The 27,940-nt window shown below is 51.4% G+C and overlaps 1 protein-coding gene across 6 annotated transcripts in view; it reads left to right on the plus strand.

The window, feature by feature from the left end:
* The first annotated feature begins 2,968 nt into the window (after positions 1–2,968).
* Positions 2,969–27,940, plus strand: part of SLCO2B1 (solute carrier organic anion transporter family member 2B1) — a 55,503-nt gene continuing 30,531 nt past the window's right edge. Inside the window, exons 1-7 of one of the 6 annotated variants that reach the window (XM_033204158.1) lie at positions 2,969–3,369; positions 14,774–14,904; positions 15,954–16,091; positions 18,090–18,252; positions 21,381–21,614; positions 21,882–21,980; positions 24,561–24,751. In XM_033204158.1, coding sequence (XP_033060049.1) covers positions 3,354–3,369; positions 14,774–14,904; positions 15,954–16,091; positions 18,090–18,252; positions 21,381–21,614; positions 21,882–21,980; positions 24,561–24,751 — 972 coding nt within the window. In that variant the 5' untranslated portion in view covers positions 2,969–3,353. Of the gene's footprint in view, positions 3,370–4,466; positions 4,488–11,882; positions 12,046–14,773; positions 14,905–15,953; positions 16,092–18,089; positions 18,253–21,380; positions 21,615–21,881; positions 21,981–24,560; positions 24,752–27,940 lie in introns of those variants that run through there. The other 5 variants (XM_033204160.1, XM_033204159.1, XM_033204157.1 and 2 more) reach the window with 5 other exon arrangements.

Raw genomic sequence — 27,940 nt, forward strand, 5'->3', positions numbered from 1 at the left:
ATCAGCCCAAAGTCCTCCAGCAGGATTATAACAGAGCTGAGACCAGCACTGAGGTCTTTAATCTGGGCCCAGCCCTATTCCTTTGTACCCCCAAGCAGATAGTTCTATAAAATGAAGAGTCTCCTATTTTTCCTGGCTTACTAAAAGGCATTTTCCTAAGTGGGTTGGCTTGAAGAAGGTAAGGGATTAGGTTCTGCAAACAGCCCAAGGTTTTATGAACAACATCAGGCTTAGCATGAGACAGAGGGCTCTCTCACGCCTGTAATCCCAGCACTTTGGGAGGTCAAGGTGGGTGGAGATCGAGACCATTCTGGCGAACACGGTGAAACCCCGTCTCTACTAAAAATACAAAAAATTAGCCTGGCGAGGTAGTGGGCGCCTGTAGTCCCAGCTACTCGGGAGGCTGAGGCGTGAGAATGGCGTGAACCTGGGAGGCGGAGGTTGCAGTGAGCCAAGATCGCGCCACTGCACTGAAGGCTGGGTGGCAGAGCGAGACTTCATTTCAAAAAAAAAAAAGAAGAAAAGAGACACAGGGCTCTGTGAATATTATGGGGCCCTGGAAGCAGCAAAGTTTTGCAGATTGGGCTAGGCCAACGGCACAGGACTCTAAAAAAGGCATCAAGTTTTGTAAACTGTGGGAATCCACAGATGGTGTTGTGATCCACATGCATTGTGGTACTCTGTAAAATGCACCTTCTTATAATACTTGAACAAAACACAGCAAACACCACACACTGGCAAATGGCAAGGCCCAGGTGCAAAACAGTGTGGTCAAACCTCAGACCTGGGCCACTCATAGCAGGAGCTGACTATGGGGTTCACCAGGGAGCTGGTCTGAAGGCATGTTAGCCTAAGTCTCAGAGGCTCCTGGGTACCTGACCCTTGCTGCAGTTCCACAGCTCAAGTTCAGGAATATTCTTGGACCAGGCTTTGCCAGCCTGGGGAAGTTGAGGTAATAAATGAAAGCTGCTCATACCAGAGGCTACTGTACATACCATGCCCTGGGGGGGTAGTGTGCATTGCTTGACTCAAAGATCAATGAGACAGGCCGGGCAGTGCAGTGGCTCACACCTGTAATCCCAGCACTTTAGGAGGCCAAGGTGGGTGGATCACTTGAGGCCAGGAATTCGAGATCATTTTGGCCAACATGGTGAAACCCCGTCTCTACTAAAAATACAAAAATCAGCCAGGTGTGGTGGCATGCACCTGTAATCCCAGCTACTTGGGAGGCTGAAGTTTGAGAATCACTTCAACCTGGGAGGCTGAGGCTGCTATGAGCCGAGATCACGCCACTGCACTACAGCCTGGGCAACAGAGAGTGACTCCATTTCAAAAACAAACAAACAAAAACAAAAAGATCAATGAGATAAACAGCCAGACAAGCTGGTCCCCCCGACAGAGACCATTCCATAAACAGAACTTCTTCAGGCCCTGGGGCCAAGGTGGGGGTAACTGGGCTTCCAGAAAGTTTAAAGGTATCTTTATATTGTAATTTGGAGTCTGGGAGGTTGCACCTCTGCCAATCTTCATGAGGATTCACAATGCTGACGTTGATCGGAAGGATTTGGAGAGACAGACCCAATTTGGTTTTCCTAAGTAGGGTCTGATCAGGTCAGATCCTGGGTCAAACCCATCAGGGTCTGGTCTTTCTATTAATCCAAGCCAATTCTTGACCTTTCTCAGTGGAATAGTCATGCACTCACATTTCTTGTTTCTCAAAGACTCATTTATTCATGTAACAAGTATCTATTGAGTGCCTCCTGAGTGCCAGGGAGATCTGTGATTATTTCACACATTCCCTACTTCCTACTAGCACCCTCATATAGCAAATAGGAGCCAAGTGGAGCTGGTGTACGTTTCTCTGTTATTGCACCCCAAAAGTTAGACTCCAAACCCACATCCTCATTCCATGCAAAAAGACCTTATTCCAGGGACAGGGTCAGATTCACTTCTGTGTCTTGGATTTGGGGAAACCCAGATCTTCTTCAGAGAAGATAGCCTGGGTGGAGGGAAAAGCCTGGTTCTAGCATTAGAGGTTCAAGGCACCCACCACCTACTAGCTGGGTGATCTCTGGCAAGTTACTGAGACTCAATGCCTTATTTGTAAAATCAGGGAATAAATAACCTGACCTTACAGTGTCAAGGGGAGGACCCAGTGGGGCCTTGTGTGTGAAAGTGCTGTGCAAGCTGGGAAAGGCAAGGTGGATTTGCTTTCCCTTGCTTCCCTGTTCTGAGCCCCACCTCTGCCACTCCTTTCTCTGCGCTTCAGAGGCCTCCAGGCTTGGCTTCTTTCTCCTTCGCTGAACCTTCACAGTGGCTCTGCAAGGAATTAGTGTCCCTTCTTTATAGATGAGAGAATTGACACTCAGGGAGATGCTGGGACTTGCCTGAGATCACTTGACCAGCAAATGATAGCTGAGATGGGACTCAGATCTGTCTGGCTCCTGGACCTCCATCCTCAGTCCTCAGTTCAGAAAATGCTGAGAATTTCATATTTTCCATTCTGTTCCCCTCCTCCCTTTGCCTAGATGGCTGAAATTGATGGACCTTCTACCATGAGCTCCACCCAGGCAGGCTGCCACTGGATACTTAGTGGACAGGGCACCTTCTTGCTCTGGATCCGTGGAGCTCAGGGAGGAGATGAGGGATTTAGTGAGAGGGGACGTAGGCTTGAGGGGGACAGGGGTTCAGTGAAAGAGGACAACTGCTAGATGGAGGAACAAGGGCTCTCCATGGGGCCCTCCTATCAAGGGAGGGCAACAAAAGTTCTGTGAAGGGAACAAGAGCTTGGTAGGAGAAGGGCTCGGGTGGAAAATGGGAGTGCAGTGAGGAGACTGGGGATGAGTGTGGAAGGTTGGGGAGCTTGGGGAGACCTATCAACATCCCCTCTGCGCCCCCACCTCTCTGCTGTTAACAGAGCAGGGGAAAATACCTAAGGGAAATGCAGAGGCAAGAGGCTGGAAAGGACAGGCTGAGGCTGAGCCTCAGGGAGGCGGGGCACAGCTTCCTCCTCACAGAGAGGCTGGACTTGAATAAACCCAGCCTCCTACACAACTGTGGAGCCAGGGCAAGGGAGAGACAGAAGGAGCAAGTGATCCAGGGAGACAGACACTTGGAGACCCTTGGGGTTGAGTTTGAGGAGGACTCCCTAACCTGTGCCTGGACAAATCTCATGTCCTGTGTGGCCCAAGAGGAGCTGAGCCAGTGTCTGGAGCTCCCACCATCACTGCATCCCTGCTGCGGCTCACCTGCTGCTGTCTCCAGGAGCCCGAGAAGATTTGCTTCCTCTCTCCTGCTAAGCTCCAGGTCCTGAGATTGAATTAGGGGCTGGAGCTCACTGCACTGCAGCAGTCATGGGACCCAGGATAGGTAAGTCCGGACGACGTGAGGAAGGCGCGTGGAGAGTGAGCCTGGGGAACATGTTCCCAGAGAAAAGGGTGAGGCTGTAGAGCCAGAGTGGGTGGGACGGGTGCTCACAGCTGTTGGCACAGAGCCAGGCACATGGCCAGCGCTCAGTAAAGGTGTGTTAAATGAATGAGTGGATGACTGGAGGAGCAGAAAGGGACACTATTTACTCAGCTGGAGCCAGGGAACCCAGCCAAACCTTGTTGATGACACAGAGACTTACAGGACAACAGAAAGACAGGCCCCTGACTCCCTCATCAAGCCCTGTTTCCCCTCTCGAAGGAGACAGAGACAGACAGAGCAGAGAAAAAGAGAACAGTGTAGTTAGACAGACAGTGCAGACAGGCAGGCTCAAACAAAGAGGCACACAGGAGGTCGGAGAATGCAGTATCAACAGGTGTCAGCAGGAGAATGCAGGGAAAGGTAAGGAGGTCAAACGTGGAGAGGGGGCTGCAGCAGAGACTGCGAGAGACAGAGAGGAAGGAGACAAAGCAGGAAAGAGAAATTAGACAGGGACAGGTGCCGGAGAGCTACGGACAGACCTGCAGGCAGTTAGAAGATCCACCCAGAAGACCAGGGGATTGAGAGTGACCTGCAGAGACCTGCATGGGTCTCTGCACAGTGAGGTCTCTTACTGTGGAGAGGGGAGGAGGCTGCAGGAAAAAGGTCTTGAAGCTCTGCCTGCAGGGTGACAAGGAAACGCCCTGAAGCGAGGGCAGTGTTTCTGAGAACAGAGCACCTGGCCCAGCATTTCCTGGGAAGTCAGTGTGGGTAGAAGAAACAAAGGATCTTTGGACTGGGAGAACTCCAGGTTAGACGCCCTATAGCGGTCACCTTTGGCCTCTTTCCCAGCTGTTGAATCTCCCCTAGGCTGTGTGAGCCTCACAGCCATTTGGGCAAGGCCCCACTTGCTCCCAGAAGCCCAGCAGGGAGGGCTTTATAGGCCGTGGAGACAGACCCAGCTGAGGCGCAGCTGCAGGGACTCCAGGAGAACGCAGCCACGGCTTGGGGACTGCAGTATGGCAGGAAGGGTGAGATGGATGCCTCCTCTCAGGGCACCTCACAGGACAGATGCGAATGAGGTCAGTTTGGGTGGGATGGTTTGGTAGGGGGGACGATGTGAATGGGCCACTGACAAACCAAATTCCCCATCAGCTTTGGCTCAGTGTGGATGGGAGGGATGGAGAGCTGGGGGTGTGGGAACTAACTAGAGACTTTGGCTGCACTGTACCTCCCCACAAGTCCCCCCAGGACTATTTTTCTGATCCCTGCAGGGCCCAGTTCTGGAATGTTCTCCAGGTGCCCCCTGACTTCCCACACAGACAGCGGGAAGCTGACCCCAGCATCTGCCCGGTGGGCCATCAGGTGCCACCTCTAGCCTTGCTTCCCGAGACCCATTCTGGGCTGTGGCCAGGCTCACCACACTACTCTGAGGGGTGTAGGAATGCGGGTGGGGTAGGATACAGAGCCTGCAGCCTGGGAAGAGTCCCCAAGGGAGAGGGGGAAGTTGTCCCAGTCAGGGCAGACACCAGAGAGGAGTGAAGGTCAGATCTGGCTCCAGCAGAGCCCCTTCACCAACTCACCACATACCTCTTAGGCAGCAGTTTCCCTGCCAGTGCCGGGACACCCATTGACACACACACGGTGTGACGCAAAGACTTCATTTTCCCACTTGTTCACCGTTGCCCAGGAAGCCCCTGCCCACATCCCATCCTGGTGACATTTGCCCTGTTTTCCAACTCTTCGAAATGCCAACTCCTCCAGGAAGTCGTTCCAGATTCTTCCAGCTGGGGGTAACCTCTCCCATATGCTTTTGTTGACCCTTTCTTTGAGGTTCATCCCTCCTTGTTTCCGGTATTGCTGTTCCTCTCTCCAGCCCATCTGTGTTCAAATGTAAGCCATTCTAGGGCAGACAGGTGGGGCGAGGGAAAGAACCAGCAGTCCCAGGTTCAAATTCCAGCACTGCATCACTGGCTTTAAGAGAACCCAGTGAAACGTCCTCCCCTTTTTAATAGGTGAGAAACTGATGCTTGGAGGGGGCAAGCAAAGTCCAAGCTCACCCCAAAGTAAACAGCAGGGTGGAGGCCAGCCCCCAGGTCTGCCTGGTACTGGAGCTCTTCCTCTCCATGCCATTGCCCTGGGGCTTTCTCTTCCCTTCCACCAATCCCATACAGGGTGAGCATGCCAGGGAAGGAGATAGCACTGCAAATGCTTAGAAAAGTGACTACACCTGCATATCTGTGGAGCTAGTGAGCTGCCCAGTACCGTTGGAGGAGCGGGGGCCACTGGCAACACCTTGGGAAGTTTAAGCCAAAGAAGCTGATGGGGCCCAGTCCCAAGGAACGTGTATGCCAGGTTAGGCACATGGACTTTGTCTTAAAGGCAGTTGGGAGCTATAGAAAGTATCTAGGGAGGAAGTGGCCCTGCTTCAGTGGCCCAGAGAATCTGTGTTCTGGGAACTTTCACAATAACCCCACTCATGTGTACTACAGTCCTTTTTTTTTGAGATGGAGTCTCACCCTGTCACCCAGGCTGGAGTGCAATGGCGTGATCTCAGCTCACTGCAACCTCTACCTCCCGGGTTCAAACGATTCCCCTGCCTCAGCCTCCGGAGTAGCTGGGATTACAGGCGCCTGCCACCACGCCCAGCTAATTTTTGTATTTTTGGTAGAGACGGGATTTCACCATGTTGGCCAGGCTGGTCTCGAACTCCTGACCTCATGATCCACCCGCCTCGGCCTCCCAAAGTGTTGGGATTACAGGCATGAGCTACCACGCCCAGCCATGTGCAGCACTTTTATGATGACAAAGCACTCTGGGCCCATTTTACAAATGAGGGTGGCCGGGCATGGTGGCTCACACCTCTAATCCCATCACTTTGGGAGGCCGAGGCAGTGGGATCACCTGAGGACAGGAGTTCAAGACCAGCCTGACCAACATGGTGAAACTGCATCTCTACTAAAAAAAAATACAAAAAATTAGCTGGGTGTGGTGGCGGGCGCCTGTAATCCCAGCTATTCTGGAGGCTGAGGCAGGAGAATTGCTTGAACCTGGGAGGTAGAGGCTGCAATGAGCCAAGATCGCACCATTGCACTCCGGCCTGGGCAAGGAGAGCAGGACTCCGTCTCAAAAAAAAAACAAACAAAACAAAAAACAAAAACAAATGAGGAAACAAAAGCTAGGAGGAGCTCTGTTACCTGCCCAAGGCCATGCAGCTACTTGGCAACAGAGCTGGGGCTCAAACTCGAGCCCCCCACTGGTAACAGAGGCCTTCCTGGCCTCCTCTTCCCCGCTTTCTGGACAAGTCTGTACTGAAGGCTCCAATGTTCCCAGCCTGTGCCTGGTGAACATAGGCCTGAGGGAGCTGGCTCTGCAGGAAGCCTGCCCTGAGGTCCTTTCTAGACCCCAGGGTCTCTGGTGCCAAAACAGCCTGAAGATGGTCATTTGGGTCACCTTGTGTTTGGAGGACTAGAGATTCATGATCCGAGTGAGATGGGATAACATGGACCCCTTAAAGGATCAATTAATTACAGAGAGAGATGAGCTGGGACCACATGGAGCAGATGGAGCATGGCCTTGAGCCATAGCTGCATATCTCTGAGCCTCTGGCTCCTTGTTTTAGGCCTAGGGAGACCCTCCCTCCAGGCTGTAGTTGCCATTTTTTAGGTCATCCTGGGTCTAGATGGGGTAGCCAGGGTTACAACTGGGAACAGAAAGTCCCAGCTCAGAGTCCCTGACTGAGCTGGGAAACCACCAGAAAGTTTGCTTGGCCCCTCTGCGACCCTGCCAGATCTCCTTCAAGAAACAACAGCTGGAGTCTCACAAAGCTGGACCTCAAGCATGCTATTGTCCTCCCAGCAGACCACCCAAGGTCCTGCTGGGAGGAATTTCCCAAATATGACAGCCAAGCCCAATGCCTGGAGACATTCCCCCTTCCTGCCTTTGACTCTCTCTCCTCCAGAATGCTGGGCTAGGCCAAACAAAGAACTGGAGCATTCAGGGCCCTCATGCTGCCCCTATCCCAACTCATGTGCACCACCGCAGTCCCCACCCACAGACCCCATGCTCCAGCCTTCTCTTCCCCTTCATTTAGTTTAGCTCAATTCAACAATCTTGTTCTTTTATTGAGACAGAGTTTCCCTTTTGTTGCCTAGGCTGGAGTGCAATGGCACAATCTCGGCTCACTGCACCTTCAGCCTCCCAGGTTCCAGCAATTCACATACATCAGCCTCCCAAGTAGCTGAGATTACAGGTACATGCCACCACGCCCAGCTAATCTTGGTATTTTTAGTAGAGACAGGGTTTCACCATGTTGGCCAGGCTGGTTTCCAGCTCCTGACCTCAGGTGATCCACCCGCTTCAGCCTTTCAAAGTGCTGAGATTACAGGCGTGAGCCACCGTGAGGCCAGGCGTGAGCCAGGCCTCAAAAGATAAGTGGTTTGCTGGGGACGAGGGACACTCCAGGCTGAGAGTACAGCTTGTACAAAGGCTTTGAGGTGGAAAAGAACATGACACATTTGGGGAATGGCAAGAATCTATTGGAGCCAAGGAATAATGCTCACTAGGGTGGGGGGTACATGGGATGGGACTAGCTTCCACTAACCTTGACCTCCTTGGGACTGAGCCTGTACTCACCGTTTGCGGATGGAGCTGGGAGTTGGGGAGGGGCTAACCATTGTTGAGGACCACAGTATATCAGGCATAGGACATTTCCCTTTAATTGTAATAAAAACACTGGGAGATAGACACTGCTCACTAACTCACAGAGAAAACAGGCTTAGAGAGGCTAAATAAGCTGTCTTAGGTCACACAGCTATGATATGACAAAACAAATATTTGAATCCAAAGTCTTCTCACCCAGAGGGTTTCAGCAGGGAACTAACATGATCCACCAGGACTGGAGGAGTACAGGACAGCGTCTGCCCTGGGGGAATTTATTGCCTAGCCAGGCAGAGAAGAGGGAAACATAAGTAATGCAAGACAGTGACCAGCGGAAATTGGCCTGGGAGGGGGTTTTATGGAGGGAGAGATGAGAGATGAGCTGGGCTGCAGGAGCTTGGCAGGGGTATCTGCAGGCCCAGGGAATCTCAGACAACTTAGGAGGTAGGAAGGGCCCAAGGCAGGGGTTTGTAGCCTCGGGATTGGCTGCCTCCCACCCCAACACCTCTGGCGGGGGGCGTCTGCCATTATCATGAGGAATGGATTGCCCAGCATCTGCTGCTGGTGTTACCAGAAAGGGGTCTGGATCCAGACCCCAAGAGAGGGCTCTTGGATCTCGTGCAAGAAAGAATTCAGGGTGAGTCTATAAAGTGAAAGCAAATTTATTAGGAAAGTAAAGGAATAAAAGAATGGCTACTCCATAGACAGAGCAGCCCCGAGGGCTGCTTGTTGATCATTTTTATGGTTATTTCATGATGATATGCTAAACAAGGGGTGGATTATTCATGCCTCCTCTTTTTAGACCATATAGGGTAACTTCCTGACATTGCCATGGCATTTGTAAACTGTCATGGCACTGGTGGGAGTGTAGCAGTGACGACAACCAGAGGCCACTCTCATTGCCATCTTGGTATTGGTGGGATTTAGCCGGCTTCCTTACTGCAAGTTGTTTTATCAGCAAGGTCATTAGGACCTGTACCTTGTGCCGACCTCCTGTCTCATTCCATGACCTGGACTGCCTAACTGTTTGGGAATGCAGTCCAGTAGGTCTCAGCCTTATCTTACCCAACCCCTATTCAAGATGAAGATGGAGATGGAGATGGGTAAGAATCTCAATTCAATGGTTTTGGATTTTGTGGGGAGAGAGTCTGAGAATCTGAGGGCCACAGCCTCTTCCTTTGAAGGGCTGATCCATCTTTCAGGAAGTTTCTCTAAAGAACAATCAAACCATTTGCTTTGGATAGACAGTCTAGGAAGAGGAAAAAAATTGCTAATGAAGACAGTGAAATAGCAAATACCATCATGTGTATGCAGACGTGTAAGGTACAGTGTGGGGTTTGTAGCGCTCAGGCTGAATGTGGGGATAGATGGTTTTCATCCTCAGGAGATGCTTTCTGCACCAGGAAGGAGAGATTATAGTCCCTGCATTGTAGCTGGGGGCTTCAAGCCTGTATCGCTGCCTCCTAGCCAGTGAGTGTGCCTGGAGAGAAGGGGTCCAGTTCCTTGGGTCCTGTGGTTGGTTATGGCTTGAATGAGAGAGGGAAAGAGATGATCCAGAGATGGATGAATGGCAATGTCAGGATGGAGGGGTTTACCTGGAGGAAGACCAGATGTGTGTGGAAGGGGATGGGTCCAGCTGGGCCCAATTGCCTCAGATGTGCTTGAATCAGGAAAAGAGAGCAATGGCCCCCAGGAAAGGAGAGCAAGGGCCACCTATATGTCAGGCCAGCTGCCCCAGAGGCCTTACCTCTTTGAGGTCATATAGAGGAGAAGAGATTTCTTGTCCTCACTCTTTGCTAGGCTGGTGACTGAAGTCACTATAACAAAAGACAACTTAACAGGAGAAAAGCATACAAATTTATTTGGCTTTTAAAAATTTGATTTACTTTAATTATTATTATTTTTACATAGAGATTGGGTCTCTCCATGTCACCCAGACTAGTCTGGAACTACTGGGCTTGGTAATTCTCCCACCTCGGCCTCCCAAAGTGTTGGAATTACAGGCGTGAGCCACTGCACCTGGCCCAAATTTATTTAATGTAAGTTTTCCATGACACGGGGGCCTTCAGAAATGAAGACCCAAAGAAATGGGAAAACCCGCGTATTCTTAACTTTTTAGTTTTTATTATTTTGAATTTAATTTAATTTAATTATTTATTTTTTGAGACAGGGTCTCACCCTGTTGCCCAGGCTGGAGTGCAGTGGCATGATCTCGGCTTACTGCAACCTCTGCCTCCTGGGCTCAAGTGATCCTCTTGCCTCAGCCTCCCTAGTAGCTGGGATTACAGGCATGCAGCACCACACCTGGCTAATCTTTTGCGTTTGTAGTAGAGATGAGGCTTCACCATGTTGTCCATGCTGGTTTATTGTTTTTTAATCATCTAGCCTAAAATGTCAAAAACTTGTGACTTTTTATGCCAAGTTTGATGAAGAAGTATATAGTTGTGGAGAAGTATTGCACAAAGAGGGTGTGTGCTAATGGTGATAAACTTGGGGAAATCTAGCAAGGCCTGTTTGTTCAGATTCTTCTCTGTGTCCTTGCGTCTTCAAAGTTAAGGCTGTTTCTTTTCTCCAGGTAGAAAGAAAGTAACTCTCAAATGAGGATCTTATGACCTGTTTCAGGGTGAAAGGCGGGAGAAGGTCAGAGTGGTGTGACTGTCCTAAGTTTTAGGACCTGCTTCTACTGTTTTCTCAAATGTGGCCAAGGTGCCATATTTGGGGAATAGTGTGTCCTGAATTCCATCAGTAAATACTGTTATCTTCACCTTACAAATGGGGAAACTGAGGCTCAGAAAGCTCAAGGGATATGCCCAGGCTCACACAATGGGCTTGTAGCACAGCTGGGATTCCAACCCAGGTCTGAGGCCTTAAAGCCTATTCTAAGCCTCACGTTTCCCTGAGATCTGCCCTTTGTAGCTGGGAGGCAGCCAAAGGAAGCAGAATCCCGGGCCTTTCCTGTGGAGAACAGGTAAAGGAAGGTGGTCCTTGCAGTCAGGCTGGTCTCTGAAACCCTGCTCCTCATTACCCAGACTCAGGTGGTGTGGAGAATGCTGACTCTACCCATGAAGGGCAGCCTTGAAGGGGGAGTCTCCGACTGACCAGACACATGGGAAATGAAGTTTGTGGCTGACAGACTTTCAGGAACCTGTCTGACTGTCTTACGAGGAGCTGCAGGCAGGTGGCTGACTGACGGTCTGAACGGACAGCTCTCCTGAAAGACAGTGGCCCGCTGGCTGGCTGGCTTACCAGCAGGTGGACACGGTGTGCCTGCACGAGTGATCAGCCAAGTGACCGATTGACAGTCGGGCACACAGACCCGCTGCGGGTCCCTAGCCCCTGGAGCCACCTGGCCTACGTGGGATCCCAAAACTTAGCTGCCCACCTGGGAGAGAGAGAGACTGGGTTTTTTAAACTAGGACTTGGCTCACTGCCCCAGGTCCCCTCATTCCCACAGGCGACTGCCAGCCCAGCCCAGGTTCAGTCCCATGGCCGTCCCCTCCTCCTGTCAGGGGTGGCCCCTGACAAAGGCCCCACAGAACAGGGCAGGGCCTCAGTGCCCTTCAACAGGAGGACATGCAGCCCTGGACTTGACCATCCTTCCAAGGGGAGTTCCGCCCTGAGTCGGGGGGAAAGGTTTGCTGTCAGGGCATCAGTAGAGACCCAGCCCACAGGAAAGGCTTGGAGGGGGTGGACAGCCTGCCTGACAAGCCCCATTCAGTGACCGACTGACCCCCCAAATACATGACTCATGCACCTCTCAGAGCCAGGAATAATGTAGCCAGTGCTTCCCTCCCCTGCCCAGAGGCACAGGCTGTGGACTTTGCCCTCCACAAACAGCCATATCTCTAAAGGATAAAGTAATCCCAGGAAGGCTCTGAGTCTTGACAGAAGAGGCCGGCATTGAAGCTTCAGGGAGAGCCAGAGGTGAGGCTGGAGTGGGAGCTCACCTGAGGCAGATGAGCAGGTTCCATGAGTGGGCAGGTGAGAGGCTGTGGGGCTGGAACTGGGGTTAGACAGGCTGGGGCACAGCAAGAATGTCTCCAGTATACCCAGGAAGCTAAATAGAGGATCCAGGGTCTGGCCTGGAGCTGGGGGCCTCATGTTCTGAGCCAGCCCACAGGCCTTCCACCCCTCTCCCCCATCCATTCCTTGGGTTTCCTTCAGAGCTGGAGCTCCAGGTCAGGGACTTCTGCTCCCAGCCTCAGCTCCCGCTCTCTCATCTGTTTGGCTTGGCCCCTTGGTGGACTGGCACTGCTACCTATGAGGTGACCTGGCTAGGTTTGGTTGGGCCAAGACAGAGAAAAGCACTGTGCTTCTTCCCCTTGTCAAACTTGTACAAGGAGCATTGAGTGACATTGAGTTTAACACCTACCTGGACTTGAGTCCTGGGACCAATACTAACCAGCAAAGCTAGTTCCTCTGAGCCTGGGTGTCGTTATCAGAAGCATAGAGATAATAAGACACCAAAGGGACAGAGCTGTGGAGAGGGTTCATGGGCCAGTGCACAGAAAGCCTGTGGCACAGAGCCCAGACTACAGCAGGTAACCCACTGCTGCCAGTGAGAGGAGCTGAGGCTCAGAAATGGTCCCCTCCACCTCCTCTGGGAGCCTTTGCTTTGAACTGCCTTACTTCCTCCTTGCCTTTAAAGTGACTCCCACTGAGTGTCCCACGACACTCCTCTTCCCTAGGCCAGTTTCCCATCTCCTCCTGTCAGGTGTCAGTTTTGTTTCAACAGTTCCTTGCTTCCTCTGAGTGTTTATGCCCCCAAGAGGGACTCCTCCCTAGCCACACGCACTTCCATTTCCTCAGCCAAATTCCTCAACCTGTTTGTATGGACGTTTCTCCAAAGCAAGATATACAAGTGGCAGTAGGCACATGAAAAGATTCTCAACATCATTAGTCATTAGGGAAATGCAAACCAAAACCACACTGAGATACCACCTGTACCCTATGAAGATGGCTATAATTGAAAAGACAGACAATAAAAGTACTAGCAAAGATGTAGAGAAATTGGAACATTGCTGGAGGGAGTGTAAAATGGTGTTGCCACTGTGGAAAATGGTTTGGCAGTTCCTCACATAGTTAAACACAGAATTATTTTATATGAATGCATGACCCAGCAATTCTGCTCCTAGGTATACAGCCAAGAGAATTGAAAATGTGTATCTACATAAAAATTTGTACATGAATGTTTCTAATACCTGAAACTTGAAAACATTATGCTAAGTGAAAGAAGCCAGTCACAAAAGGCCACATATTGTGTGATTTTATTTATATGAAATGTTCAGAATATAGGCAAATTCATAGAGACAAAAAGTAGATGAGTGCCAGGGAAGAGGGAGGAATGGAGGGTGACTACAGATGGGTATGGGACTTGTATGAGGGAATGAAAATATTCTGGAATTAGATAGTGGAGATAGTTGTACAGCTTTGTAAATATACTAAAACCCACTGGATTGTGCACTTTTAAAAGGGTGGGATTTTATGACTATAAATTACATCTCAATTTAAAAAATCCTCAGGCTCCCAGATACCCTGTAAGAGGAGCACAGAAACTTCACCTGTGGTGGTTCAGGGCCTCTGTATCCCCCTCCCTGAGTTTGTCTTTCAGCCCTGGAGATACAGTGAGAGTCCCCCAGGTCAGAGGAATCCTGAGGTCAATTTTCAGGCTCCACAAAGAGCATGCTGAGTGAGAGGAAACTCCTGCCGGTGGTGAGAGGGACATAAAACAATGGAGGCTTCCGGCAGGAAGTGGAGCCGCAGGAGGGGAGGAAGGCCAGGGAGACCAGGGCTGCCAGGAAGAGCAGGTGGTTTCAGTCTAAATGGAGGGGTGGAGTCTGAAGTTTGGACTTCCGGGCTCCCCACTGAGAGTGAGCTCAGGAGACCCTGGGAGATGCCTCTGAAGGGGCTGAACTTTCCTCTCATTGCAGTGAGTGAGATACTGAGGGTTACCATAGTTAACATGTGAGGAAAACCAACATGCCTAAAGGAGGCCAAGGGTCCAAGACAGCTCTGTGTCCTCAGTTATCACCCCATGGGCCTCTGTCCACAAGGGTGTTAAATGAGATGAGCTCGGAGGGCCCTTTCTGCCCTGACCAGCAACATGGTCTGATGGTGTGATGTGGGGATTGGCTGGTTAGCTCTGTGATGGCATGCACAGGGGTTCCCTGTGCAGGGGTTGGAATCTACTCCAATACACCGCAGAAAAGCCTTTATTCCCTGACTATGGACCTAGCCTTGACCCTGCCCCTGGCTCCAGACCTCTGATCCTAGACTGAACCAAACAGTCCCAGGCCCAGACTCAGTCTCCAAGAGCACAGGCTGTCTCACAACCCAAGGCAGGCTGAGAATGTGCACGGCTCACCCTCCTGCGGGGGCCACTACCTGCAGTTTTGCTGTGTGGGGAGGTCAGCAGCTTCTCCCCAGAAGGGAAGTTTTGCTGGGAGCAGAGTGAGGTGTGAAATAGGTACCCAGTAGGCATTGGGTCAGTAGGGGCACAGGGACACACACCCTTTTAGGAAAGTCCCTTCCAGAACTGTGACCTAAGAATGAGGAAAGCTGAAGGTGATTTGATTCTCAGATTCTCATCAACCACTAAGAATCCTTCCTCCTGAAAGACCTTGGTTCTGAGGTCTAGGGCTACCTGATCAGGTCAGGGCCATTCTCTGGGATTCTATCTATTCTCCTTCCCTGGTTTTCTGTCCCTCAGGGCCAGCGGGTGAGGGACCCCAGGTACCAGACAAGGAAATCAAGGCCACGATGGGCACAGAAAACACACCTGGAGGCAAAGCCAGCCTAGACCCTCAGGACGTGCGGCCAAGTGTGTTCCATAACATCAAGGTACCTCTCAGGGCCTGGCAGGGGACTCTGAGTCTAGAAAAGCAGGCTCTGCCACGTACTGGCTGTGTAATGCCAACGAAGACTTTCTCTGAGCCTCAGTTTCCTCATCTATACAATGGGTGGCTGTGAGGATCAAAGGGATGATCTACAAAAGCACTTGGCTGGGTTTCGGGCACATGGAAGGTGGCCAGTATGTGTTCGCTCCTCCCAGGGAGGAAAGGGGTGCTCTTGGAGGAGTACAGGATGAGGCACCCCTTGTTTCCCACTTTCCCAGAGGAATAGAGAAGTACCCTGGGGATCCTGAACCTATGTGGATACTGGGAGTCCTGGCTCCACCAAGGGCAGCTGTGAACATCCAACGTCCACTGGACGCCAGGCCCTGAGCCAGGTGCCCTCACACATGATCTTATTTAGTTCTCACAATATTCCTGGGAACTCAGGCTGTTGTCCTCATTGTACAGATGAGGAAACTGAGACTCAGAACAGAGTGAATATATTAAGCTTTGTCATAAATACTCTATTTTTTAATCATTTGAAGTTTTTCTTCTCTTAGGAATTCTCTTAGAGTTTTTCAGGAGGAGACTCCAGGCAGGCTGGGATGTTTGGGGTAGCGTTCAACGTGTGCAGGTGGCCTCGCAGTGCCGCTCTGGGAGGGGACTGGTGGGGTTGGGACGGAGAAGGATCTGGGTGAATCTGGGATAGCTTCCCTGAGAAAGGGGCAGGATGGTGGAACTGGAGTGTACTCAGGATGGCTTTTCTAGTTTTTAGTCCTGTATGAGAAGCTGTGAGCTACACCAATCACCATCTCTCTCTGCCCCCCACCTCCTCTGGCCTTTCTTCCCTTTCTGTCTTTCTCTCCCCTCCCTCCTCCTCTGCCTGTCTCCTTCGGTCTCTCTCTGTCTCTCTTCTGTTGGTCACTCTCCCGCTCTCTGTCTCTTTCTGTGACTCTGTTCCCCCATCTCTGTTCCTTGCTGCTCTCTCTGCCTCCTTCCCTCTCTTTGTCTCCCCCTGCACTGCCCACCTCTGCCTGCCTCCCGGTCCCCCTACAGCTGTTCGTCCTGTGCCACAGTCTGCTGCAGCTGGCACAGCTCATGATCTCCGGCTACCTTAAGAGCTCCATCTCCACAGTGGAAAAGCGCTTCGGCCTCTCCAGCCAGACGTCGGGGCTGCTGGTCTCCTTCAACGAGGTACAGGCCTCGCCCAGCCACAGGGGTGGACACTGAGGGAGACTTGCACTGCACCTTCCACCAACCTTCCCTCTCACTACCCCACCTTAAGGCCTTCCCCTCCCAGTGCCCTCAGGCAACCTCTGTCCCAGCGCCTGCCTGAAACCTCAGAGCGTTTGCAGCTGTCTTCTAGGACCTGGACTTAATTGTCTCCCCTTGGGAACCTCTACTGTGTCAGGTCCAGGGATATTTCAGAGCTAGCCAGGGTCCCCATATCCACCCAGTCCCCTTTTGCATCCTTTACCTTTTCAGGCACCCAGTTATTGCCTGTCCCAGGAAGGAATCAAAGAAAGCCACTTCAACGGTAGTGAGAGAGGCTTAAACTGCATCAAGAGCAGAACCTCTGGGCCTTAGGGTGGTTGGGGGAGGGATACCATGGCACAGGGTGTCTGTCCTTAGAACTGCCTGGGGATTCACAGGCCTGTGGGGCCCGCAGCCAAGCAGGGAGGAGCAGATGAGCTGCTTTGGGTGGATTTGGAGATCAGAGTCCAGCTGTGTCCCAGTCGTTCAATCCTTCCCCTCCCAGATGTGTTTACCCTGAAGAAAGTTGTCTTTCTCCCTGTCCCCCGGGCAGATTCCCATGAAATTCTCCCCCTGGGTAATGTGTCATGTTCCTCACTGTGTCATATTCCTCACAACTCAAGGCCATCCAGCTGCAGTGTCCCCAGATCCTCTTCAGCACCTGTGTCAGAGGTGGGAGGGGAAAGTCCTTACCCTGCTCTGGGAGCTTGGGCAAGTCACTCCCCTGTCTCTGGGCCTCAGGGCCCTATCTATGGATACGGCCACTATGGAGTATAGCTGTCCTTTCCAGGGTCAGCCGTTCCCTGGCTCCCCCACTGACACTGCCCCACCTCCCCAGCGAGGAGGGTCTGGGACTCACCCACCGTCACCAATCAATAAGCAGCAGAGCTAATGCGCTCCCTGCTCATGGTGCAGAGACTGTCCCTGCCCTGCAAGCTCTGAAGTCCCCTCATGAACTCACATCCTAGGATTGTGATCCTAGGGCTCAAAATGTCAAGCCTTAGGCCAGGCACGGTGGCTCATACCAGTAATCCCAGCACTTTGGGAGGCCGAGGTGGGTGAATCACTTGAGGTCAGGAGTTCGAGATCTGCCTGGCCAACATTGTGAAACCCCGTCCCTACTAAAAATGCAAAAATTAGCCAAGCATGGTGGCACATGCCTGTAATCTCAGTTATTTGGGTGGCTGAGGCAGGATAATTGCTCAAACCCGGGAGGAGGAGGTTGCAGTGAGCCGAGGTTGCACCATTGCCCTCCAGCCAGGGCAATAAGAGCAAAACCCTGTCTAAAAAAAAAAAAAAATCCGGCCGGGCGCGGTGGCTCAAGCCTGTAATCCCAGCACTTTGGGAGGCCGAGACGGTGGATCACAAGGTCAGGAGATCGAGACCATCCTGGCTAATACGGTGAAACCCCGTCTCTACTAAAGAATACAAAAAACTAGCCGGGCGACGAGGCGGGCGCCTGTAGTCCCAGCTACTTGGGAGGCGGAGGCAGGAGAATGGCGTGAACCCAGGAGGCGGAGCTTGCAGTGAGCTGAGATCCGGCCACTGTACTCCAGCTGGGCGAGAGAGCCAGACTCCGTCTCAAAAAAAAAAAAAAAAAAAATCCAAGCCTTGACCTGGCTTTAGACTTTGTTTATGACATTCCTGAAACTCAAAATCCCTTCATTTGATGGCCCATCCTCCCCATGTTCTAACGTGGAGTCCAATCTGTGTTCAAAAATGGAATTGAATCCTAGATTTCTCCGCTCTGCCCTCATTTCTCTCCTCTAAGGGGGCAGTGCGGCCCTTCTGAGGGGGCCCAGGAGAGGGGCCCAGATGATTTTTATTCAGTCCGTTATTCAGATGGGCATACTGAAGTTGGAGATAGAGACAAGGATGGTGCAGGCCCCCAGCCCTGGGCACTGTTCCACCTTAATGGGTCACCTGGTCCCTTTGCAGGTGGGGAACACAGCCTTGATTGTGTTTGTGAGCTATTTTGGCAGCCGGGTGCACCGACCACGAATGATTGGCTATGGGGCTATCCTTGTGGCCCTGGCGGGCCTGCTCATGACTCTCCCGCACTTCATCTCAGAGCCATACCGCTACGACAACACCAGCCCTGGTAAGAGCAGCAGGGCTGGGCAGGAATGGGACATGAGCTTCTGCATTGCTTTGCGCTGGGGCCCACCCACAGGCTTTCATCAGGTAGAATACGCCCCAGCACCCCAGGACAGCTGCTAGTCCCCCACCCCACCCAGCTCTCCAGGCCCCAGCCCCAGTGCAGAGGGGTGAGGGCCTGCTTGTATGTCACTGTGGGTTTTTTTAAGTGGGGGTGAATTTACAGCGCACCCTACTTTGAGGGCCTGGCATGCAGTAGACCCTCAGGAATTGCCTGTGTAGTAATAATAGTGTCATACACTACTCACTATGCACCAGACACTGCTCTAAGCACTTAATGTGTAGTCATGCATTTAATCCTCATAAAATACATTGGAAAAGAAAGAATGAATGAGTGAATGAACAAATTTTAAAAATGAAAGAATTCTGGACAGGAATGGTGACGCCATGTTCAGCCCAGTGGGATTTTGTTGAGACCCTACTTGACAAAGGGATGCCTGTCTCTTAGAGAATGACCCTAACAACCTGAGCCCTCACTTTATTCCTTCCCTCTCCTACCCACTCACCCACCCACCCACTCACCCCTCTGTCCATCTATCCATTCATCCATATCTATCCACCCATCGATCCATCCACCTACTCATCCATCTATTTATCGATTCATCCACCCAACAAACTCTTAATACTGCCTACTTCGTGCCTGAGCCTCTCAGGGGAATCAGTTCTTTTTACTCTAGGGAACTCCCAGCCTGGGAGAGGAGACAGAAAAAACAAAAAACAGTTGTGTGATGAGGGAAGCACGGGGCCGGGGGGAGCCCACACTCCAGCCTGGCATGGAGGAAGCCTTCCTAGGGGAGGAAGACTGTCAGAGAACAGCCTTCCTCCCTCACCCTCCCACCAGCTCACACCTCTGAAGTCCCACTCTGTACCAGACCAGAGGACAGGGATAGGGGAGAGAAGATGAAGCAGACATGACCCAGTGGGGTGCAGGGTTGGCATGAGCACGGGCAACTCTGCCACAAGGTATAGAGCCAAGCACCTTGGGAGGTGACCAGAGGAGGCCATTAGAGTCCTGAATAAGGGAAGGACCCTGGCAACTGGAGGGAGCTGGAGGGGTTAGAGGAGGTGGCACTTGAGCTGCAGCTTAGAGAGAAGGTGGCAGTTGCAGGTGGAGGGGAGGGCATGGGTGCAGAGGCAGGGAAATGGGAAAGCCCAGCACGTGCGTGAAGAATGCGGAGTGGTTCTCTAGGCCTGCATGGAAACTTGTCAAGAGAACTGCTTGGAATACCAAAAAACAATACTTCCTCACATTTCTTTGTACAGAATTTTCACTTTACAGAGGTTTTTCTGTGCAAGGACACACATGTTCTTCATCCTCACTACCATACAACCTCCGTCTGCAATAGGTGCCCCTGAATCCTCAAGCAAATCCCTTTTCCTGTCTGAGCCTCCATCTTTACATCAACCCAAAGAATGGGAGAGACTCAGGGATCTCCAAATGCCCCTCCTGTTCTGACACTCCAGGTTATTCCATTCACTCATTCTTCATCCAATACTGATGAAGTTGTGTTCTGTGCCAGGCCCTCTACGGGGCACTGGGGACACAGGGATGGGGAAGGCAGACATAACCTCTCTAATTAAATTGTCACATCTAATGTCTAGTAGGCCCCATGCCTAGGCACGCTCACTACCCACCACTCTTAACGTTCATGACCCCAGAAGGCAGGGATTATCATTATTTCCTCACAAGTGAGGAAACCAAGGCTCAGAGAGGGGAGGAACTGCCCCAAGGACACACCCAGGTAGCGCTACCTTAGCTGCTGCTCTGCACTGCTGAATTCTTCCACTTCTGAATTCCTTATCTGGAGAACTTTCTTCTTTTTTTCTTTTTTTTTTGAGATGGAATCTCACTCTGTCGCCCAGGATGGAGTGCGGTAGTGCAAACTTGGCTCACTGCAACCTCCACTCCCAGGTTCAAACAATTCTCCTGCCTCAGCCTCCTGAGTAGCTGGGATTACAGGCATGTGGCACCACAGCTGGCTAATTTTTATATTTTAGTAGTGATGGGGTTTCTCCATGTTGGCCAGCCTGGTCTCAAACTCCTGACCTCAAGTGATCCCCCCCCGCTCGGCCTCCCAAAGTGCTGGGATTACAGGCAGAAGCCACAGCACCTGAGCAAACTTTGTTCTTTCTTTCATGTGAAAGATGAAGAAACCAAGGCCCAGAGCGGGTAAGGGCCTCTGTCAAGTCACACAGCAAGTCCCAGGCAGCCTCCATGGAAGGTTTCTTTCAGGTTCTTGACCTTGGTTCACATGGCTCTTTGCAGCCCAAGGAAGTGGCTCTCCTGGCTGAGCTGACACAGCTCAGAGTCTCAGCTCCGTAAATGGAGGGCCGCAGAGAGAAGGCTGCTTCTACAGCCACATTTGGGATAATAATAGGGTGAGGGTCTCCTCAAGTTTGCTCACCAAATGTCAGGTACTAAATTAAGAAATTCTTTTCTGTACACTGCATCTGTGTCCCAAGCTGACACGGAACCCTCCCCCAAAGTGAACGCCAAGGGCCCCAGGGCCCTCCACAGTCCAGCCCCAGCTGCCCCACCCTACTTCACCGTGACTTCAACCCTGGCCTTGCCCTCACACTTTGTGATCTAGCTATTCTGAACTTCTCATTCTCCTGGCACGGTGCCCTTTCAAGTCCCTGGGTTTTACCTGTACTGTGACCTCTCCCTAGAACACCCCTCCCCTCCCTCTTTTTCTGGAAAATTGTGTTTATTCTTCTGGACCCAGTTCAAACTGCACCCCCTTTGACCGCCCCGCCCCACGCAGGGGCCGCCGTTGCTGTGGCACTTGCAAATGCCTCTGCTCAGAAAGGTGGTGTAGGGCAGTTTAAGAGCATGGACCCTAAAGCCAGACCCCCTGGGTTCTAATCCTGGCCCTGTCCCCTTACGAGGTACTGTCTAAGCATCAGTTTCCTCACCTGTGAAACAGGCGTAATGAGGGCACTCCCCCTCGAGGTTTGCTATGGGGCTCGAATTATTTTTATACACAGCACTTAGAAGAGTACCTTCCCCCGGGGTAAGTGCTATTTAAGTCTTAGCTATTGTTGTAATATTTTTTCATTGTCGTCTCTCAGAGGATATGCCACAGGACTTCAAGGCTTCCCTGTGCCTGCCCACAACCTCAGCCCCAGCCCGGACCCACTCCAACGGCAACTGCTCGAGCTACACAGAAACCCGGCATCTGAGTGTGGTGGGGATCATGTTCGTGGCACAGACTCTACTGGGCGTGGGTGGGGTGCCCATTCAGCCCTTTGGCATCTCCTACATCGATGACTTTGCCCACAACAGCAACTCGCCCCTCTACCTCGGTGAGGACCAATCTCATCCCTTGGCCTCTGATAGTCAGGCCAGGCTCAGCTAGGAGGAAGAGAGGAAGAGAGACCCAGGGTTGGGGCTGGAGGTGGAGTCCCTGCCCCCTGCCCCATCTGGCCAGGAAAGGTCCAGGGAAGCCCTGGAGACTTCCCCATCCCTGACCAGGGGAGACAGAGTGTTCTTGCCCATCACAGACTGGGCAGGCACTGGTCTGCGGAGGGAAGCCAGGGCCAGAGGATCCTAACCCAGGCTTTGTGTTGTAGGGATCCTGTTTGCAGTGACCATGATGGGGCCAGGCCTGGCCTTTGGGCTGGGCAGCCTCATGCTGCGCCTTTATGTGGACATTAACCAGATGCCAGAAGGTGAGCCTCAGGAGCACACGTTTGCTAGACCCTAGCTAACTGACTGCCACTCTCATAGGAGACACTGAGCCAGGGAACCTCGGTTCAAATCCTAATAGCACCACTTACCTTGGGCAAGCCTCTTAGCCTCTCGAACCTCAGTTTTCTCATCTGTGAGAAAATCTCTGTCATGTCTGTCTCCTAAAGCTGCGATTGGAGTCCAGTGAGATGGTGGAGGTAAACTGTAAAGTGCCATCAGATGAGGAACCGTGGTTGCTGTCACTACTATTACTAGGAGTCTTCGCCTTGTTCCATACCCCACCTTCCCCAGACCCTCAGCCCCCTGCTCACACATGCTGTGGGGCAGGTGAAAGAGCATACTCTTTTGACCTATAGGGAGCCTCTGTCTTTAGGGGGAAACAAGACTTGAGTTAAACAGAAAGGACAGTGCACACTGGAGAGAACTTTTGGAGCAGAACTTGGTGACTCAAAGTACTACCCTGGGCCTCTCTCAGATGGGGCATTTACTGTGACCTCTAAGAATCCTTCTAGTTCTGACCAGCTCAGAGCCTAGGAAACTGCCAGGGGCACCATTTGGGAAACAGTAGTCTCTGGTTCAGGCAGTGGTCAGAGTGGGCCAAGGAGTAGGACCGACGTTTGGTCAGAAGCTGGCCAGGAGGGAGGGGTGTTGGGGATTCCGGGGCTCTGGAGTCCTTGGAGAGCAGTAGGGTACTCCTGTTAGAGCATGTCACTGTGGCATCCCAGCTCCTAACTCATCAAACCAAGCAGCTCCAGATGTGCCTTCTGCCTCCTGCCATTCTCACCTGCAGACTTTCCGCCAGGTCCTAGGAGCCTCAGGTAATGTGTGTGTGTCTGAATGAACATGCAGACACTGCTTCTTGTTCCCCAGCTTTTGCCCACAAGTGCCTGCAGCCAGGACAGGTCTGCACAGCTCTAAACAGCAGCCACTAGGACAGCCCTGCCCTGCCCGCTTTCATTCTGGAAGGCTGGGTCCAGAGTGTGGGCTCTGGCTGCAACCTCTCCCTCCCCTGAAGGAAAAGTCCTGGGAGTCAGGGATTCCCTAGATTTCCCCGACACACCTCAGCTCCATGCAAGGGGGTATGTTTTCTGACTGTTGACATTGTCCAGGCAGACGGGGCATCTCCACAGGCAGATGTGACATTTCTGTAGACCAACCTGCCACCTCAAAACTCCCTTCTCCATGGGGGATTTCACAGGGTAGGCAGATCATGCCAGCTGCAGGCACAGACTGATATGAGAGAAGCAGAGGGTTGGAGAGGTACATGTTCTCACTAGCCTGACATGGAGGCAGGGGATATTAAAAAGTAAGGAGAGAATCAAGTCTAATCAGTGCAAAAGCCAAACCCATCCCCAGCGTTACAGGTGCATTTGCTAAGTGCCAACTGAGTCCTCTGGTCCCTGCCTGAGAGGAACTTAGGATCAAGCACGAGGGGAACCAGCTCTGCATGTGGGGTTGTTATATCAAGGAGCATTTGGTTTTTCTTATTTTTGAGACAGGGTCTCACTCCGCCCCTCATGCAGTGGCACAATCCTAGCCTTGGATGCCTGGGACCAAGCAATCTTCCCACCTCAGGCTCTCGAGTAGCTGAGACTACAGGTGTGCACCATCACATCTGGCTAACTTTTTAATTTATTTGTAGAGACAGGGCCTCACTATGTTGCTCAGGGTGGTCACGAACTCCTGGCCTCTAATGATCCTTCCACCTCAGCCTCCCAAAGTGCTGGGATTACAGGCCTGAGTCACTGCACCCAGCTCATTTGTATTTTTATGAAGCATTTTCGGATGCTGTGGAAATTGAAGGAGAATGTACGCAACTCAGCCTTGGGATTAAGAAGTATGACAGGAGCTTTGTGTGTTCCAGCCAGGAGGCACATCTGGGATAATCTAGTTCTAATTAAACCTAGGTAGGGATCAAAATCATCTGGGGAACTTGTTAAAGGTATGGGTTCCTTGATCACCTTCCCACCCCACTCTGTGGTCATTCTAAGTGGGTCCTCGGTAAGGCAATTTTTAACAAACATCCCTGGGGATAACACAGGTCTGAGAAACACAACAGTAATCCTAACCATTCATTTGAGAATAATAATCACAATAGTAATGAGAAGGAGGAAGAGGAGGATGGGCAGGTACCTCTATGGCACACACTCTTCTAAGTGCTTCACATCTATTAATTTCTTTAATTTTCACAACAATTCTATGATTTGGAAGCTACTAATATCTATATTTCACAAAGGACAAAAACTGAGGCACAAAGAGGTTACGTAGCTTGCCCAAGGTTATGAGTTAGTAATGGCATTCAGACCCAGCAGTTCACCTCCGGAGTCCATGGCCTTGACCACTGCACTACTTGCCTCAGTAGTTGAAGAAGCCAAGACTCGGAAAGGGCCAAGGACTTGCCCAGGGTCACACAGGACACACCTGGCAGGGCAGACTGGAACTCAGGTCTCCTGACTCCCAGCCTGGGCCACCTCTTGTCTCAGAGGCCAGTCCCAGGATGGTGGCTTAGAAGTGACAGCCTATCATCCTGACGCTAACGTCACCATGCTGTTCTCTTCCAGGTGGTATCAGCCTGACCATAAAGGACCCCCGATGGGTGGGTGCCTGGTGGCTGGGTTTCCTTATTGCTGCTGGCTCAGTGGCCCTGGCTGCCATCCCCTACTTCTTCTTCCCCAAGGAAATGCCCAAGGAAAAACATGAGCTTCAGTTTCGGCGAAAGGTCTTAGCAGTCACAGACTCACCTGCCAGGAAGGTAAGCTCCCTCCGTGTTACCTGTCTGGGTCCAGGCTCCAACCCCACCCATTTGTTCTCCTTTGTAACATTACACTTCGGCTGGGCGCAGTGGCTCACGCCTGTAATCCCAGTACCTCGGGAGGCCAAGGCAGGTAGATCACAAGAACAGGAGATCAAGACCATCCTGGCTAACATGGTGAAACCCCATCTCTACTAAAAATACAAAAAATTAGCCGGCTGTGATGGCGGGCACCTGTAGTCCCAGCTACTCAGAAGGCTGAGGCAGGAGAATCGCTTGAACCCAGGAGGTGGAGGTTGCAGTGAGCCGAGATCACGCCACTGCACTCCATCCTGGGTGACAGAGCATGACTCTGTCTCAAAAAAAAAAAAAAAATTACACTGCATCCCCACTGGGCACTATGCTTTCTGCCTGGGCTCCACCACATCTTTCTGACAGCCTTGCACAGTGAATATCACCTGCCCTCTCCACAGCTGAGGAGACCCAGAGCCAATGTTGGAAAGTGACTTACCCAAGATCACAAAGCCAGCAAGCAAGGGCAGTGCTGGGATGAGAACCCGCACCTCTCTGAGCCCATGCCCCTCATGCTAACCACTACAGTATGGCCTCTGTGCTCATAACTTAAAGTTTTTGTAGATTCTGAACATGCCATAGGAATGTTAAACATTGGGAGAGTGGGTAGGACAGTCTGGGAAGACTTCCCTGAAGAGGGGGGATTTCAGCTGGACTTTGAGGGATGTGCGGAAGCACAGAAAGGAGAGAGGAACAGAGATTCCAGGCACAGAAACATCCTGCGTGAAAGATTTGGCTATAGAAATAAACCTGGCCCTTTCGGGGACAGTGAAGGGGACAAACATGCACGGAGTGCAGGGCCCAGGCTGTACCTGAAGGTCAGTCCATAGCCTCCACCCTTCCAGCGGGCACAGTCTAGGGAGGACACAGACTCACGGACAAGTCACGACCAGTGTGATGCTCCAGGGTGTCTAGAATCCCCCTTCTCCACTCTTGCGGCAGGTGGGTCTCTCCTCAGAAAAGGACACAGAGGCCCAGCCCAGTGGAGGGATTTGCCCAGGGTCACAAAGCTGGTAGGAGAGGACAGGATCACATGAGCCACTAGGCAGAACAGAGTATTCTGGGCCAGGGACTTCCAAGTTTTCCAGGTACCCACAAAAACACGAGGCCTGAAAAACAACAAATTGGCTTCAAATTAAAAAGAAAATGACAAAATAGAAACAAATTTTTAAAGTTTATTTATTTATTTTTATTTTTTGAGACGGAGTCTTACCCTATTGGCCAGGCTAGATCTTGGCTCACCACAACCTCCAACTCCCAGGGTCAAGTGATTCTCCCACCTCAGCCTCCCAAATAGCTGGGATGACAGGCGTGCGCCACTACGCCTGGCTAATTTTGTATTTTTAGTAGAGATGGCATTTCACCATGTTGGCCAGGCTGATCTCGAACCCCTAACCTCAGGTGATCTGCCCACCTCGGCCTCCCAAAGTGCTGAGATTACAGGTGTGAACCACTGTGCCAGGCCTAAAAGTTTAATTACATGCCAGTAATGTCAAGTTCATTAATTTTTTTAAATACTTATACAAATTTCATTACATTCTGAAAATTTGTGCATTAGATTTCCTCTTTGCCAAGTATGGGAGGTGGCTGTTGAGAAATCACAGACAATCACAAATTAAGTAACTTACTTGTTGCTAAGTAATTCTAATTTCAAAGGGACAATTTATAAAAATCCTGTTGAATGTTTTTGCTGCAAGAGCATTTCTGTGGCAGGTTGATGCATTTGAATATGTTTGGAGAGGGTGGGGGCAGGGAGAGAAATCAGACAGCTCTGATGGTGGTCCAGGCCAGGTGGAAGCCATGCATCGGCAGTGAGGGGATAGAGGTGCATCTGGGAGCTACCCAGGTTGGGGACTATACATAGCTGCTCTGTTGTGGGATGTCCCCAAGACAGTGATGAGTTGGGCTGATGCTGGGATTGGGTGCAGCTGTCTCAGAGGCAGGGGGAAGCAGCTGCCAGGGAGTGAGCAATTTCAGGGGAAGAAGACAGTTTGAAACCACAGATGGGCCTTTCTGATTCTGCCTAGCTCAGGCCAAAGTTTGGATACGATGAAATTCCTAGAACTTAGAGGTGAGGTGATGTTCATAAAGGAAAGAGAGAGAGCCTACATTGCTGGTTACAGATGATCTCCAAATTGAGTCCTAAATTTTAACAAAGAAGAATGCCAGTTGAGCCATGGGTGGGATAGGTGGCAGAAGCAAAGTTTAGGGGTGGGAGACTGCACTGGGCTCTGTCACATGCCAGCCATATGACCTTGAGCAGCAAGCCACTTCCGCATTCTGTGCTGCCGTGTAAGATGCTGAGGTTAGGTTCCTGGAGCAATATCCTGTGTGCCTCGGATTCCGAGAATGCACGATTCCTTGAGTTGGAGCTGCTATGATTCAGAGACTTAAATTTTAAGAGCTGTGTCTCTATGATGCTTTGAAACTCTGGCTCCCCAGCTGTGAACCTGTCTGGCTGTCTAGATTCATTCTGTCAGCACATTGGGGATGGGGAGTGGGGAGGGAAGGGGGTGAGAGGTTCTTTAAAAAGAAACAAGGGCTAAGAACATGATGATCTGCTTCCAGCAGCTCTCAGGCAATAAATATTGATGTGGGAGGAATTGTTCCTCCACCTCCCTGAGGCTGCCTTGGCCGGGTCTGCTTGCAGTAAAGCTGGTTGGCCTGGCTCAGGAGGGCCACCAATGGGGAGTTGAATAAACCAGGAGCAAAGGCCCAATGAGGCTGAACTGGCTTCCAGAAAGTCCAGACCTCCAGACATGGGATGTGTATCTTCTGCAGGGCGAGAGAATGGGCAAGAGGAGAAAGTGAAGGGCAGAGCTAACTCTGAAATCTCACCAGGCGTCCCCTCCCAGGCTCAGGGTTCCAGGGTCCCCTAAATACCCTCTTCAAAGTAAATGCTGTTTTTAAAGATATCCTGGAGATGGCAGTATGTAATACAAGAATTATGTGGCCCAGAGAAGGTTTCTGGCCTCAGTGTCTCTATCTATCGAATGGATAGCAGATCAAACAAAGTCTGTCGCCCCTGACAAGTTCAAGGCCATCTCTAAATGACTCACGGTCTCTGGAGCAATATGTGAGCATTTTTACAGGGGAAAAGAGGGGTACATTCCACAG

Source organism: Trachypithecus francoisi, unplaced genomic scaffold (assembly GCF_009764315.1).
Source record: "Trachypithecus francoisi isolate TF-2019V2 unplaced genomic scaffold, Tfra_2.0 Lachesis_group8, whole genome shotgun sequence".
NCBI classification, from domain to species: Eukaryota; Metazoa; Chordata; class Mammalia; order Primates; family Cercopithecidae; genus Trachypithecus; species Trachypithecus francoisi.